At 48.2% G+C, this 16,271-nt stretch overlaps 1 protein-coding gene across 1 annotated transcript in view; it reads right to left on the reverse strand.

The window, feature by feature from the left end:
• The window catches only part of LOC142301592 (uncharacterized), a 118,884-nt gene that overhangs the window by 24,044 nt on the left and 78,569 nt on the right, over positions 1–16,271 (reverse strand). The window contains exons 17-18 of the mRNA XM_075342619.1: positions 9,746–9,934; positions 4,681–4,785 (exon numbers count right to left, since the gene is read on the reverse strand). Of these exons, the coding sequence (XP_075198734.1) occupies positions 4,681–4,785; positions 9,746–9,934 (294 nt within the window). The remainder of the gene's footprint in view (positions 1–4,680; positions 4,786–9,745; positions 9,935–16,271) is intronic.

Below are 16,271 nucleotides of genomic sequence, written 5' to 3' on the forward strand. Positions count from 1 at the left end.
GGCACAGGGATTTGGAGCCGGCTGATTGGCGATTTCGGAGGGGTGATGGTGTGCACCTCAACGAGGTCGGTCTGGATTTATGGGCGTTGGGTCTGCAGGATGGTGTGGAGCGTGCTTTTGGTGTGTGGCGGGTCCAGGCCACGTAAGGTGTCACGTGGTCTGTCCTGTGGCGGTGGGGGTAGGTCTGGTCCAGAGGTTTGGAAGTGATTGGTGGCTGGACCGGGAGTCATTGTCTTGGTATGGTGGCTCTCGGTTTCCGGGATGTGGCAGGCACGGGGTTCTGCCAAAGTGTGGGGGTCAATCCGTGGGTGATTGGCACCTCGTCTCTGGGTCGGTGTGTTGCGGCCGGGGACAGGGGGAGTAGTAGTAGTGGACTGGGCCTACCCCGGGGGGTATTGTAAATGTTATTGTCTATTGTTACCGTTATGTGGTTGTTTTGGGTCGCCCGTTGGACGGCGTCCCTAAGGTACTAGTCTGTAAAACAATAGGCAATAAAAAAGGCTGCTGTGGCCATTTGAACCAAGTCGCATGCAGTCCGTGTGTTTAATTTTAGAGGATAAGGGGGTTTGGTTACACAGACATCATGACCGGAGAATCCTCCCTCAGCTGGTCAAGAAAGCCACGGACCCACTTGGGGGGAGGGGCGACATGACCAAGGGGGAGGTAGGGAGTGATGGGTTAATAGGGACAGTGGTATATGCCTAATATGGCTTTGGGGGATGGTTTTAGCCGGGGAGGAAGAGGAGGAGCAGGGAAAGGGTTAGCTGGGAGAGGAAGGAGTTACCTCCTCTTCTGTTTCCGGACGCCGAACGATCCCCGCCCACCCTCCCTTTGTGTTGTCATGTGGGAGATGTTTTTGGGTAGTTGGGATACCTTTTGTCACAGTAGCGGTGGGGGTAGGTCTGGTCCAGAGGTTTGGAAGTGATTGGTGGCTGGACCGGGAGTCATTGTCTTGGTATGGTGGCTCTCGGTTTCCGGGATGTGGCAGGCACGGGGTTCTGCCAAAGTGTGGGGGTCAATCCGTGGGTGATTGGCACCTCGTCTCTGGGTCGGTGTGTTGCGGCCGGGGACAGGGGGAGTAGTAGTAGTGGACTGGGCCTACCCCGGGGGGTATTGTAAATGTTATTGTCTATTGTTACCGTTATGTGGTTGTTTTGGGTCGCCCGTTGGACGGCGTCCCTAAGGTACTAGTCTGTAAAACAATAGGCAATAAAAAAGGCTGCTGTGGCCATTTGAACCAAGTCGCATGCAGTCCGTGTGTTTAATTTTAGAGGATAAGGGGGTTTGGTTACACAGACATCATGACCGGAGAATCCTCCCTCAGCTGGTCATGACTGAAGAATAAAAAAGTTACGGCTGTTGAAATAAGAGGAGCAAAAAAAAAGAAAAAAAAGAAAGACGGAATCTTATCCAAGGGTGAAGGGGTTAATACAAGTGGTGCTGTATATTCCTAAGGAGATTCTTTTCTATTAGCCAGGCTGTGATAAAGTATCTCCTTAGGAAAATGCAGCAGCAGTAAGGCCTTTGTATCAGAGACTGGTGCCCCCTGCCCTAATAGCCAGGCTGTGATAAAGACTCTCCTTAGGCTGCGTGCCCATGATCAGTGTTTGCAGTGTTTTGGATGTTGCATGCTTCAGCTGCGTCCAAAACGCTGCAATGTACAGTACAAGCACAGTGGATGGGATTTGTAGAAATCCTGTGTCCACGGTGCGCGTGTATGGCCCGCAGCATAAACTGACCTGCGGTGCGGCTTTCCGAGGCCACAGCATGTCAATTATTTGCTGTGGAGTCGCATAGGGAGAGCACAAGCAGGAGACCGCAGCGCACCGAACCCTGATCGTGGGCACGAGCAGCTGCGTTCTCCTGCGGAGGAGACTTGTAGCCCCGCAGGTCAGGATGCACATCTGTTACAGATGGAAGATAAATAGAAATCTGTTAACGGATCTGTCCTCCATAGACTCCCATGTTAAAGAAAACGGATCCTGCAGAAATCATTTTTCCCAACGGATGATTACAGGACATGTGGACTAATTCTGCCTTATGTGGCATTTCTTGTTCACAACCCTCCTCAGCTCTCATAAAGAACAACCATCAGTTTAAATATCAGCTTAAAACGCCATGCATAGCCGGGCTCTGATCTCCTGACCTGCCCCTCATATATGCTATTAGGGTGCTGAGGTCAGGTCAGGAGACCCATGGCTAGTCCATACACTGCGGTCCAAGTGCAGACCGGTTTTCACCGACTGCTGAATGAGCCTTAAAGTGAATCTGTCAGCAGGTTTTTGCTCCCCCAACTGAGAGCAGCAGAATAATGTAGAGACAGATACCCTGATTCCAGAGATGTGTCACTTACTGGGCTGTTAGCTGTCATTGTGATAAAATCAATGTTTTCTCTGTTGCAGATCTAGCAGTTCTGCACTATCTGCAGCATGACGAGTAGCCCTGTAATGATAATCTCCTGCTGATTAACTAGTGATGTTATCAAAACTACACTAAGCAGCCCAATAAGTGACAATTGCTGGAATCAGGATCTCTTCCCCTACGTTATGCTGCCCTCAGATTAGGTGTTAAAAACCTGGTGACAGATTCCTTTTAAGGGGGTTGTCTAAATCCACAAGTCTATACTATCACAATTTGGTTTGTGACACATTCCCTTAAAGAAAAAAAAAATAGATATACCAAAAATAAATATATACCAAAAAAGTTAGATTTAAAAAGAAAAAAACAAAGTTAGAGTAGAGTGGTCCTGCCAAAAGAGTGTACCTTGTCGTGGTGACAGGCTTACAGAAATATTTTGTCAAAACCAAAATCTGATGGCTGTGTGTGATACAGTGTTCAATGTGAATGGCTAATGTGCGATTGGTGAGGTTGTATTGCAGAAGTGAAGTTATTCCAAGAGTGGCGGTGGGACTAATGAAGATTCGCGGGGTGGAGGCGGAGCTGGGCTGGAGGCAGAGCTGGGCTGGAGGCAGAGCTGGGCTGGAGGCGGAGCTGGGCTGGAGGCAGAGCTGGGCTGGAGGCGGAGCTGGGGTGGAGGCAGAGCTGGGGTGGAGGTGGAGCTGGGGTGGAGGCGGAGCTGGGGTGGAGGCGGAGCTGGGGTGGAGGTGGAGCTGGGGTGGAGGCGGAGCTGGGGTGGAGGCAGAGCTGGGGTGAAGGCGGAGCTGGGGTGGAGGTGGAGCTGGGGTGAAGGCGGAGCTGGGGTAAAGGCGGAGCTGGGGTGGAGGCGGAGCTGGGGTGGAGGCGGAGCTGGGGTGAAGGCGGAGCTGGGGTGGAGGCGGAGCTGGGGTGGAGGTGGAGCTGGGGTGGAGGCGGAGCTGGGGTGGAGGTGGAGCTGGGGTGAAGGCGGAGCTGGGGTGAAGGCGGAGCTGGGGTAAAGGCGGAGCTGGGGTGGAGGCGGAGCTGGGGTGGAGGCAGAGCTGGGGTGGAGCCTCAAGTGGGCCCCGAAATTTTGCCATTATGGGGCCCTGAAATTCCTAGTGGCAGCCCTGCACTCACACTACATTACATGCAGATATACACACATTTAATGAATAAAAATGTAATGGGAGCGCGGCTTTGTGAAGCTCTAAGTATATTTTGTAGCGTAGGAGAAAAATAGAGTATCTGTTGCAAAAAACCATCATCACGGGGAGAACATACGATATTCATGCGGATGTCTCTCCGGTCAAACTGCATAGAGAACAAATAGGCAGGCAGGCTTCAGTTACAGGCGGCTTAGCCAACGGCAAGAAGCAAAGGATTCTGGGAAGTCAGGAAGAGGAGGGTCTAACCTTTTTAGTGCAGAATGTTGATGAAGAGGAACTGCCTGCTCCAAAAGAGTGAAGGTCACGATAGAGCATGGGAGTTGGGACATCGCTTGTGGGTGATGAGGGCAGCAGGATTTATTTATTTTTACTCACTTATATAGCGCTATTAATTCCACAGCGATTTACAGATGTGATCATCTCTGTCCCCATTGGGTCTCACAATATAAATTCTGGTGGGAAACCCAGGCAGACACGATGAGAACATACAAATTCGTTGCAGATACCCAGGACCCCTGCACTGCACGCGCTAACCACTGAGCCAGGATCCTGCTTTTATATAGCCTTTACATGGAAGGACAGGGACATTTTAAAAGTCACCTTCTTCAAGGTAGATCTAAAGTTTTGGCAACTGTTTCCGAACACGTAGCAAAATACAGTAATTAGAAAGTAAAATGTCTCAGTGTAATGGTTAGATAGCCATGTTCTTCTCGCAGATGATCTATAACCACCTATAGCTCGAATTGTAAGCAGAAATAATTTGTTCTAGTCACAGGCTTGCAATGCTAATGGTATGATTTATGTCTCATTTATAGAGTATTCCATAAAAGCTTTATTGGGTACATCGTGGCCGGTGTAATGAGCGCACAAATAAGATGTATACTACACAGTTCTGTATTTTACTCCCAAATTTATAATACAGATGGGCCAAGCAATATATAAGAAACATCTGAAACCAATGAAGGAGATTATGTGAGTCCTAGAAGGATGAATTGTAAAATATTGTTTTACCCTTAGCATCATATAATCAGAGTCACCGGCACAAGAGGCAAGGTGGAGACTCTGTGTGATATATGGCATCTCTGCTCGCTATGTTACACGGCACAGACAGATGCACTATGTGTACTGCTCGGTTATCTGCCGGTCACCATCTCACCTCTGCCAAAGGTTCTGGGGTCAGCTGAGGAGATCTTCTTTGTGTAATGTCCATAAGATCCAACTCCGATTTCCGATTACGAGCTATGGAAAGCCGCTCTTGAAACTAGGTATGGAAATAATAATTAATAAAGTTATTTATTCACTTCTGTCTGTAAATGTAAAATTACTGAAAAGACAAGAGGCGCAATATGGGGTCTTATCCTTGTGGGATAAAGGGATGCCAAACAGGGAATTGCTCACCTTGATGGGTTGTGAACAGTAAACAACCACAATATTAGCTTGGAAAACCTCGGCCACTGTAAGGCCCGTTTCACACGTCAGTGAAAAACACTGACGTTCTTCACTGACGTGTAAAACACGCACATGTCCCTCCGTGTTCCGTGATTCACGGCACATGTGGGTTGTCCATGTGCAATCCGTGATCCGTGATCCCGTGATTGCATATCGACATTACTCACCTGCCTTCACTGCTGCTGTCCATGGTGCTGAACTCCTCGGCTCTGCAGCGTCCGCCCACCGCTCTCAGCAGCTACTTCCTGGTCGGCTATTCCTGCTCTCATGAATATTCATAATCCAGGCAGGAGCTGCCGAGAGCGGAGGCTGCACAGCGAATCGCAGGCAAGGTAAGTTGAAAATTTTTAATATTTAATATCTCTGTGATTTCTTGTACGTGTTTCACTGATCACCCACGGATCACACCATAGTGTGGTCCGTGGGTCATCAGTGATGCCAGACAAAAACTGACATGTCTCCGTGCAGAATCACGGCCAAGGGTGTACGCTGCATGGAGACACGTTCAGTGAAAAATCACTGATGTGTGAGCAGACCCATTGATTATAATGGGTCTGCGTATGTCAGTGATTCTGGTATGTATAAAAAAAAAGCACATATGTACCAGAATCACTGACGTGTGAAAGGGGCCTAAGATGGATATAGCGTGGATGAAGAAGTGAAGGGGTTAACACCATGCTGCCAGGGTCATGGATTAGACAGAGATTATTAAAGGTGATTTTATTCGACATGTTTCAGAGGCTATGCATCCTTCTTCAGGACTAAACACAAATATACTTATTCTACACGTTTTGCAGGTTATGCCTCCTCCTTCAGAACAAATCACAAATATAACAATTATATACCAATATATATTATTTGTGATTTGTCCTGAAGAAGAAGGCATAGCCTCCAAAATGCATAGAATAAGTATATTTGTGATTTGATATTTGTGTTTGTCCTGAAGAAGGAGTCATAGCTTCCAAAACGCGTAGAATAAAATCACCTTTAATTATCTCTGTCTGATCTATGACCCTGGCAGCATGGTGTTAACCCCTTCACTTCTTCATCCTCGCTATGTAAATGTAATATTGGAGGTCAGGTTCACAACCGTTTTAGCCTAGTATGGCTCATCACTGCAGTACAGCATCTACAATATTGGTGACGTAGCCACAATTGTAAATAACCTTGCTATTCTTTGTAAAAATGGTTTTGTACTTTGAAGCGACTGTAAATCTATATTCATTTGTATAAGACCAAATTCTGGCTCTATTGACAGTAGAAATGAGGATAAAAATAATTATATTATTGTTTACTTAAAAACGACCTGTCACTTTCCAAGGAGAGGACACGCAGAAAAGGTCAACTGAGCAAAAACTATATATCGGCCTCTGCAATCCAATCACTCGTCAGAATGCACAGTGCCACCTACTTTGGAGGTAGAAATGGTTCTCCTTACCTCTTGGGTCCCTGTGCGGCTCTACAGGTGCCCCTTCACTTACCAGAAATATGTCATTTTTTTTAACCTGGTGTAAATGCCATTATTCGCCTGAATCTAGCGTTGTTGTTTTTTTGTTCTTGTGCTCTCCATTCTGAGATATGTCTCCTTTTTCCTGTTACTTAACCAAGGGCACATTTTCCTTAGCTCTTCTCTGTGGGTGACTTCTTGAAGATCACACCTCCTTGGCTAACAAGGATAGGGTAACCAAAGAGAGGGCCAGAAAGAGAAAACAGAGGCAGGAAGGAAAAAAAGCCAGAATAAGGAGTATTCAAATTGCTTCTTAAAGTGAACTTATCACCAGGACCTCAATGCCGGCCAGTGTTCATGATGTAGGAGGCGTCACGTACACGGGTCTCAAAAGAAGGAAGACAGCAATCGCCGCAGAGAGGAGGCGCCAGACCGGAAAGCAGCAACACCCATTGGACCGGATAGCCCCTTAGGTGAGTATGAAAAAAGTGTTTTTTACATTCTATAATGTGGCCTGGGTTCTTGTATATAGTATTCTAGAATGCTGTGTATAAGAGCTCACTGGTGGTGGGCGCAGCTTATAATCGCCAAATGTGGTGACAGGTTCCCTTTAAAAGAGAGGAAGAATACTTGAACTCTAGTGCCACCTTCTGGAAATAGCAATCCGAAACGTCAATATTGACCCTTTAACCCATGGGTCCCCAATTCCAGTCCTCAAGGGCCGCCAACAGTGCATGTTTTCAGGATTTCCTTAGTATTGCACAGGTGATAATTTAATCACCTGCACAGTTGATGATTCCAACACCCATGAAATGCTAAGGAAATCCTGAAAACATGCACTGTTGGCGGCCCTCGAGGACTGGAGTTCGGGAACCCTGCTTTAACCACTTCATCCCCCATTCTGTTTTCACCCTCCTGACCATGCCAAATGTGACAATTCTGACCAATGTCACTTTATTATGTAATAAAGCGTCAATATATCCCAGTGACTCTAAAGACCGCTTTACACACAACGATATCGCTAGCGACCTCGTTAGCGATGTGACACGCCCAGATCGTTGCTATGATTTGCCGAGATCGCTCATAGGTAGTTTTGTAGCGGTCACACATACCCATCTCACAAACGACGCTACATTCTTCAGCAATATACTGTTTGACCAAGGCGGTCGCGTGGATACCGTCACACAGCATTCCTCCCAACGATTCCGGCAACGACAGAGGAGTATAATTGTATAATTGTCCATAGCATACACCCTGGCATGACACCAAACAGAGCGGAGGAGGTGTGGGGCATTGCTCGTAACGACACGACCGCAACGCTGATGATGGACGCACTAACTATGTTATTCGCCGTTGGCAGGGTGTCAAACGTAGCAATATGTCTGCTGCGTTCGAAACAACGAACAATATTTTGAAACTGAATTTTCGCTATTTTTACGATTGTTCGGAGTCACTGGTAGGTGTCACGCAACGATGTCGCTAACGATGACGGACGTGCGTCACGAAAACCGTGACCCCGACGACATATCGGCAGATAAATCGTAGCGTGTAATGGGGCCTTAAGACTGTCTTTTTGTCACACATTGCACTTCATAACAGTGGTAAGTTGTGGTCAATATAATTTATGTTTATTTAAGAAAATATCAAAACGTTAACAAAAAAAAGTGTAAAAATGTCACCATTTTCGAACTTTAAATTTTTATTCCCTTAAACCAGATATTTATTAATGATTTTGTGTGATGTAACTAACATTTCCCACAAGTCTACTTTACATCTGCACCATCTTTGAATTATTTTTTTTTCTTACTAAAATTAGAAGGATTAAAAGTTTATCAGAAATTTCTAATTTTTCCAACAAAATCAAATTTTAAGGACCTCATCACATTTGAAATGATGTCGAGGGCCCTATATGACGGAAAATATACAAAAGTGACACCATTCTAAAAACTGCACCCCTCAAGCTGCTCAAAACTACATTCAAGAAGCTTATTAACCCTTTACGTGCTGCACAGGATTTAAGCAATGTGGAAGGAAATGTGGAATTTATGTTGAGCTCCCAGTGGAGATCATGTGGGCACAGCTTTTGCGCCATAACGTAAGTTTACGTCTTATGGTCGGATAAGGGTTCACAACCTAACATAAACTTATGTCAATGGTTGTGAAGGGGTTAACAAGTCTTGCCACATGGCTTAGGATATAAGCCAAGTCAGAATCTCTATTTGTATTTGCAGATGTGAATTATTGGATTTTGTTCTTCCTTGGTGTAAAGCAAGAGAGGTGATTTGGCTGTATGAATAGGGTAACGTTTCTCCCTGTGCAGATTGTCTCTTCAGGGAGGAAGGAGACAAACTTTAGTGCAACCTATTGGAAGTAGCAATCCTAAAAATCAAAAGTGGCCCTTTAACAAGCCTTTTCATATGACCTAGAATTTATGCCAGATCAGGACCTCAATTTGCAGACACGGTGTTTCGGGATGATTGTCCCTCTTCAAACTGTCTTTTCAGGGAGGAAGAAGACAAACTCTAGCGCCACTTATTGGAAGTAGCAATCCTAAAAGTCAAAAGTGGCCATTTAACAAGCCTTTGCAGAGCGACATGCTAGTGTAAAGAGTCTTATATGCCATGCAATGCTTCTCTGGGAAATTAAATATGCAAATTGCCTCTTCAGAGCAGAAGGGGGACTTGTACTCTAGAATCAGGAGAATAGGAACATACACACCAAGTAAAATAAATTACATATTTATTACACATATATTTCATGTGCCTTTAAAACACATTTGAGTTACTCTAAGTTTAAAAGGACAGTTAGAAAATCTGTCAGCAGGTTTTAGTTATATAATCTGAGAGAAGCATAATATAGGGCAAAAATGCCTCATTCCAGCGATGTATCACTTACTGGGCTGCTTATTATTGGGAGTTTTGATAGAATCCCTGTTTTGTCTCATTTAGATGTATAATCTCACCCACACCCCTGACTGGCTGCTTTCTGTGTAGACTTTGATTTGTGAGCAAGCTACCAATCAGGGGTGAGGGCAGGTTTACACAGATTAGCTTAAATGTCGTGCATGTGAGATCTAGTCAGGCACTGATAACCTCATGTCGATAAAACACTGATTATATTGAAACTACAACACCACCTAATAAGTGACACATTCTTGGAATCGGGCTTTCTTGCCCTATTTTATGCTGCATCCAGATTAAACATCGAAAATCTGCTGACAGAACACATGCACATGATATTTACAAGTCACATCTGTCATTTTTTATACTTTTTTAGGTTTACATCTGTCAATTTCAGTCTTTCCTGTTTTCTTCACCTTACTTACCCTTAGCATCTGTCTTCTCCGGTCACTGGTGCATTTCAACTCTGCGTCCCTCTGTAAATCTCTCAGTCTCTGCATGGCGTCCTGCTGCTCCTTCAGAGACAGGCGGATGAATACTTTCTCCCTTTGGAGTATCGCCTGTCCAGGTGGTAAAGAGCAGATCTGTGGAATATAACTGCTTACTGCACATTCCTGGTGATAAGGGGGAAAAATAAATATTTATTTTGGTATTATATTTGGATTTCTTCAACAACTAATTTTATAGCAGGATACAAGCATCGTATTATAATATTACCTATTGGATAATATAATAAAAGCATTGCTCGTAAGGCAACTCTCCTTGCTGAAGCACATATCAATATCAAGATCCATAACAATTATATTAATTATACTTGTACTAATGAAGTCCCAAAGAATAATATAAACCTATAAATGACCTGAAGTACTGCATAGTAATAAAATTCAAATAACAAATAGGAATTATATGAACAAATAGATATTTTTTATTGTACAGCAAACAGTGCAAAAGGTAAAACCTCTTAAAAGCATACAAAAAGACACGTCAGTGAGGTCAAAAGACATCCAATATTTGTCATCAGAATATAAAAGAAGGGAATTTTGTTTACTTACCGTAAATTCCTTTTCTTCTAGCTCCAATTGGGAGACCCAGACAATTGGGTGTATAGCTACTGCCTCCGGAGGCCACACAAAGCATTACACTTAAAAGTGTAAGGCCCCTCCCCTTCTGCCTATACACCCCCCGTGGGATCACGGGTTCCTCAGTTTTAGTGCAAAAGCAAGAAGGAGAAAAGCCAATAACTGGTTTAAAAACAAATTCAATCCGAAGGAACATCGGAGAACTGAAACCAATCAACATGAACAACATGTGTACCCGAAAAAACAAAAATCCCTAAGAAAACAGGGCGGGCGCTGGGTCTCCCAATTGGAGCTGGAAGAAAAGGAATTTACGGTAAGTAAACAAAATTCCCTTCTTCTTTGTCGCTCCATTGGGAGACCCAGACAATTGGGACGTCCAAAAGCAGTCCCTGGGTGGGTAAAATAACCCTCGTGACAGGACCGTAAAACAGCCCTTTCCTACAGGTGGGCAACCGCCGCCTGAAGGACTTGTCTACCTAGGCTGGCGTCCGCCGAAGCGTAGGTATGCACCTGATAATGCTTGGTAAAAGTGTGCAGACTCGACCAGGTAGCCGCCTGGCACACCTGCTGAGCCGTAGCCTGGTGCCGTAATGCCCAGGACGCACCCACGGCTCTGGTAGAATGGGCCTTCAGCCCTGAGGGAACCGGAAGCCCCGCGGAACGGTAGGCTTCAAAAATTGGTTCCTTGATCCACCGAGCCAAGGTGGATTTGGAAGCTTGCGACCCTTTACGCTGACCAGCGACAAGGACAAAGAGTGCATCCGATCGGCGCAGGGGCGCCGTGCGGGAAATGTAGATTCTGAGTGCTCTCACTAGATCCAACAAATGCAAATCCTTTTCACATTGATGAACTGGATGAGGACACAAAGAAGGTAAGGAGATATCCTGATTGAGATGAAAGGGGGATACCACCTTAGGGAGAAACTCCGGAATCGGGCGCAGGACCACCTTGTCCTGGTGAATCACCAGGAAGGGAGATTTGCATGACAGCGCTGCTAGCTCGGACACTCTCCGAAGAGAGGTGACCGCTACAAGAAAAGTCACTTTCTGTGAAAGGCGAGAAAGGGAAACATCCCTCATAGGCTCGAAAGGCGGCTTCTGGAGAGCAATTAGAACCCTGTTCAGATCCCAGGGCTCTAACGGCCGCTTGTAAGGAGGGACGATATGACAAACCCCTTGCAGGAACGTGCGTACCTGAGGAAGTCGTGCTAGGCGCTTCTGAAAAAATACAGATAGCGCTGAGACCTGTCCTTTAAGGGAGCCTAGCGACAAACCTTTTTCCAAACCGGATTGTAGGAAGGAAAGAAAAGTAGGCAATGCAAATGGCCAGGGAGGAAATCCCTGAGCAGAACACCAAGATAAGAATATCTTCCACGTCCTGTGGTAGATCTTGGCGGAGGTTGGTTTTCTAGCCTGTCTCATGGTGGCAATAACCTCTTGAGATAACCCTGAATACGCTAGGATCCAGGACTCAATGGCCACACAGTCAGGTTCAGGGCCGCAGAATTCCGATGGAAAAACGGCCCTTGAGACAGCAAGTCTGGTCGGTCTGGTAGCGCCCACGGTTGGCCGACCGTGAGGTGCCACAGATCCGGGTACCACGACCTCCTCGGCCAGTCTGGAGCGACGAGGATGGCGCGGTGGCAGTCGGACCTGATCTTGCGCAGCACTCTGGGCAACAGTGCCAGAGGAGGGAACACATAAGGTAGCCGGAACTGCGACCAATCTTGAACTAAGGCGTCCGCCGCCAGAGCTCGGTGATCGTGAGACCGCGCCATGAAAGCTGGGACCTTGTTGTTGTGCCGGGACGCCATTAGGTCGACGTCCGGCATCCCCCAGCGGCGACAGATCTCCTGAAACACGTCCGGGTGAAGAGACCATTCCCCTGCGTCCATACCCTGGCGACTGAGAAAATCTGCTTCCCAGTTGTCCACGCCTGGGATGTGAACTGCGGATATGGTGGATGCCGTGTCTTCCACCCACGTCAGAATCCGCCGGACTTCGTGGAAGGCTTGCCGACTGCGTGTTCCTCCTTGGTGGTTGATGTATGCCACCGCTGTGGAGTTGTCCGACTGAATTCGGATCTGCTTGCCTTCCAGCCACTGCTGGAAGGCTTGTAGGGCAAGATACACTGCTCTGATTTCCAGAACATTGATCTGAAGGGTGGACTCTTGCTGAGTCCACGTACCCTGAGCCCTGTGGTGGAGAAAAACCGCTCCCCACCCTGACAGACTCGCGTCCGTCGTGACCACCGCCCAGGATGGGGGTAGGAAGGACTTTCCCTTTGACAAAGAGGTGGGAAGAAGCCACCACTGAAGAGATTCCTTGGCCGCCTGAGAAAGGGAGACGTTCCTGTCGAGGGACGTCGACTTCCCGTCCCATTGGCGGAGAATGTCCCATTGTAGTGGACGCAGATTAAACTGCGCGAAAGGGACTGCCTCCATTGCTGCTACCATCTTCCCTAGGAAGTGCATGAGGCGTCTCAAGGGGTGTAACTGGTCTTGAAGGAGAGATCGCACCCCTGTCTGTAGTGAACGCTGTTTGTCCAGCAGAAGCTTCACTATCGCTGAGAGAGTATGAAACTCCATGCCATACGTTAGCGATTGGGTCGGGGTCAGATTTGACTTGGAAAAGTTGATGATCCACCCGAAACTCTGGAGAGTCTCCAGCGCAACGTTCAGGCTGTGTTGGCAAGCCTCTTGAGAGGGAGCCTTGACAAGCAGATCGTCTAAGTAAGGGATCACAGAGTGTCCCTGAGAGTGCAGGACTGCTACTACTGCTGCCATGACCTTGGTGAAGGCCCGTGGGGCTGTCGCCAGACCGAAAGGCAGAGCTCCTATCGTCTCCTATCACGAAGCGTAGAAAACGCTGATGCTCTGGAGCAATCGGCACGTGGAGATAAGCATCCTTGATGTCTATTGATGCTAGGAAATCTCCTTGAGACATTGCGGCGATGACGGAGCGGAGGGATTCCATCCGGAATCGTCTGGTTTTCACGTACTTGTTGAGAAGTTTTAGGTCCAGAACGGGACGGAAGATCCGTCCTTTTTTGGTACCACAAACAAATTGGAGTAAAAACCGTGACCTTGCTCCTGAAGAGGAACCGGGATCACCACTCCTTCTGCCTTTAGAGTGCACACCACTTGCAGAAGAGCATCGGCTCGGTCGGGAGGCGGAGACGTTCTGAAAAATCGAGTTGGAGGACGAGAACTGAACTCTATCCTGTACCCGTGGGACAGAATGTCTCTCACCCAACGGTCTTGGACCTGTGGCAGCCAAACGTCGCCAAAGCGGGAGAGCCTGCCACCGACCGAGGATGCGGAGAGAGGAGGCCGAAAGTCATGAGGAAGCCGCCTTGGTAGCGGGTCTTCCGGCTGTCTTTTTTGGGCGTGACTGAGCCCGCCAAGAATCTGAGCTCCTCTGATCCTTTTGAGTCCTTTTGGACGAGGAGAATTGGGACCTGCCCGAGCCTCGAAAGGACCGAAACCCCGACTGTCCCCTCCTCTGTTGGGGTTTGGTTTGTCTGGGCTGAGGTAAGGATGAATCCTTACCCTTGGACTGCTTAATGATTTCATCCAAACGCTCACCAAACAGTCGATCACCAGAAAATGGCAGACTGGTTAAGCACTTTTTGGACGCAGAATCTGCCTTCCATTCCCTTAACCATAAGGCCCTGCGTAGAACCACGGAGTTGGCTGACGCCACTGCCGTACGGCTCGTAGAGTCCAGGACAGCATTAATCGCGTAAGACGCAAATGCAGACATTTGAGAGGTTAAGGATGCCACCTGGGGAACAGATGTACGTGTGACCGTGTCAATCTGTGTAAGACCAGCTGAAATAGCCTGGAGTGCCCATACGGCTGCGAATGCTGGAGCAAACGACGCGCCGATAGCTTCATAGATGGATTTCAACCAGAGCTCCATCTGTCTGTCAGTGGCATCTTTAAGTGCAGCCCCATCCTCCACTGCAACTATGGATCTAGCCGCAAGCCTGGAGATAGGGGGATCCACCTTGGGACACTGGGTCCAGCCTTTGACCACGTCAGGGGGAAAGGGATAACGTGTATCCTTAATCCGTTTGGAGAAACGCTTATCTGGGTAAGCGTGGTGTTTCTGGACTGCCTCTTTAAAGTCAGAATGGTCCAGAAAAGTACTTAATTTACGCTTGGGATACCTGAAATGGAATTTCTCCTGCTGTGAAGCTGACTCCTCCACCGGAGGAGCTGGGGGAGAAATATCCAACATTCTATTGATGGACGCTATAAGATCATTCACTATGGCGTCACCATCAGGCGTATCCAAATTGAGAGCGGTCTCAGGATCAGAATCCTGATCAGCTACCTCCGCCTCATCACACAGAGAGTCCTCCTGCTGGGACCCTGACCAGTGTGATGAAGTCGAGGGCCGCTCATAGCGAGCTCGCTTAGGCTGTCTGGGACTGTCGTCCGTGTCAGAGCCTTCACCCTGGGATGCATGGGACACCCCCGGAGCGCGGAGCTGTTCCAATTGAGGGGGAGCAGGGAGCAATGAGTCAACAGTGCCCCTGGTCTGAGTTACTGGTCTAGACTGCAAAGTTTCTAGAATTTTAGTCATAGTCACAGACAATCTATCAGCAAAGACTGCAAACTCTGTCCCCGTCACCTGGACAGTATTCACAGGTGGTTCGCCCTGGGTCACCTCTAGCAGAGGCCCCGGCCGAGCAGTTGCCACAGGGGCCGAGCACTGCACACAGTGGGGGTCAGTGGAACCTGCAGGTAGAGTAGCCTCACATGCGGTGCAAGCAGCATAGAAAGCCTGTGCCTTGGCACCCTTGCTTTTTGCGGATGACATGCTGTTGTCTCCTCTGAGCAATATAGGAGGGTATATAGCCAAGAATCACTAGCGACCGTACAGTGCAATGTATAGCATGCAAGCATAAAAATACAAATGTACACTTCGGCACTAAGTGGGGTCAGCACCAGAGGTGCCGCTTACCGCCCGCTCAAACGCGGGTGTGTGGTCGCCAGAATCCCGTGTCTGGGTCTCCCAGAACCTGTCTCCCCTCTCCAGCTCAGACTGCACCACAGGAATGGCTGCCGGCATTCTGTGAAGAGGGGCGGACCGTGGGCGTGCCGCAGACAAAGTGCGGGAAACTGGTGTCCCACTGTGCCCAGTGTGAGGGCTGGAGTATGTAAATAGACTCCAGCCCTCTGCGCTGACATTCTGTACAGCGTCCCGCCCTTCCCCTGACTGGCAGGCCTGGGGGCGGGAACGAAACGAAACTAGGCCGCAAAAGCCGGGGACTCGATTAATAAGCGCGGCCGTCATACATGCACGGCCAGCGCGGAAGTCCCCGGCGCACCACAAGTCCCAGCCGCGCCGCAGCATTTTTTAAAACTAACAGCAGCGGCCGGCGCGGCAGTTCGCAATACATAGACTCACTCAGCAGAGCTGTAGTGAGTAGTGGCACCAGCGCGCGCGCTGTTGTCCCCGGCGCACTAACACACTCAGCAATGCTGCAGTGTGTCTGCGTCTGTATGGGGACACAGAGTACCTTGATGTAGCAGGGCCATGTCCCTGACGATACTCAGCTCCATATCCAGCAGATTTTCCAGGGGCTGTGGATGGAGCACGGTCTCAGTGCCTGGAGACCGGTAAAATCCCACTTCACCCAGAGCCCTAAGGGGGATGGGGAAGGATGCAGCATGTGGGCTCCAGCCTCCGTACCCGCAATGGGTACCTCAACCTTAACAAACACCGCCGACAAAAGTGGGGTGAGAAGGGAGCATGCTGGGGGCCCTAGTATGGGCCCTCTTTTCTTCCATCCGACATAGTCAGCAGCTGCTGCTGACTAAACAGTGGAGCTATGCGTGGATGTCTGACCTCCTTCGCA

This window comes from Anomaloglossus baeobatrachus, chromosome 4, assembly GCF_048569485.1.
Source record: "Anomaloglossus baeobatrachus isolate aAnoBae1 chromosome 4, aAnoBae1.hap1, whole genome shotgun sequence".
NCBI classification, from domain to species: domain Eukaryota; kingdom Metazoa; phylum Chordata; class Amphibia; order Anura; family Aromobatidae; genus Anomaloglossus; species Anomaloglossus baeobatrachus.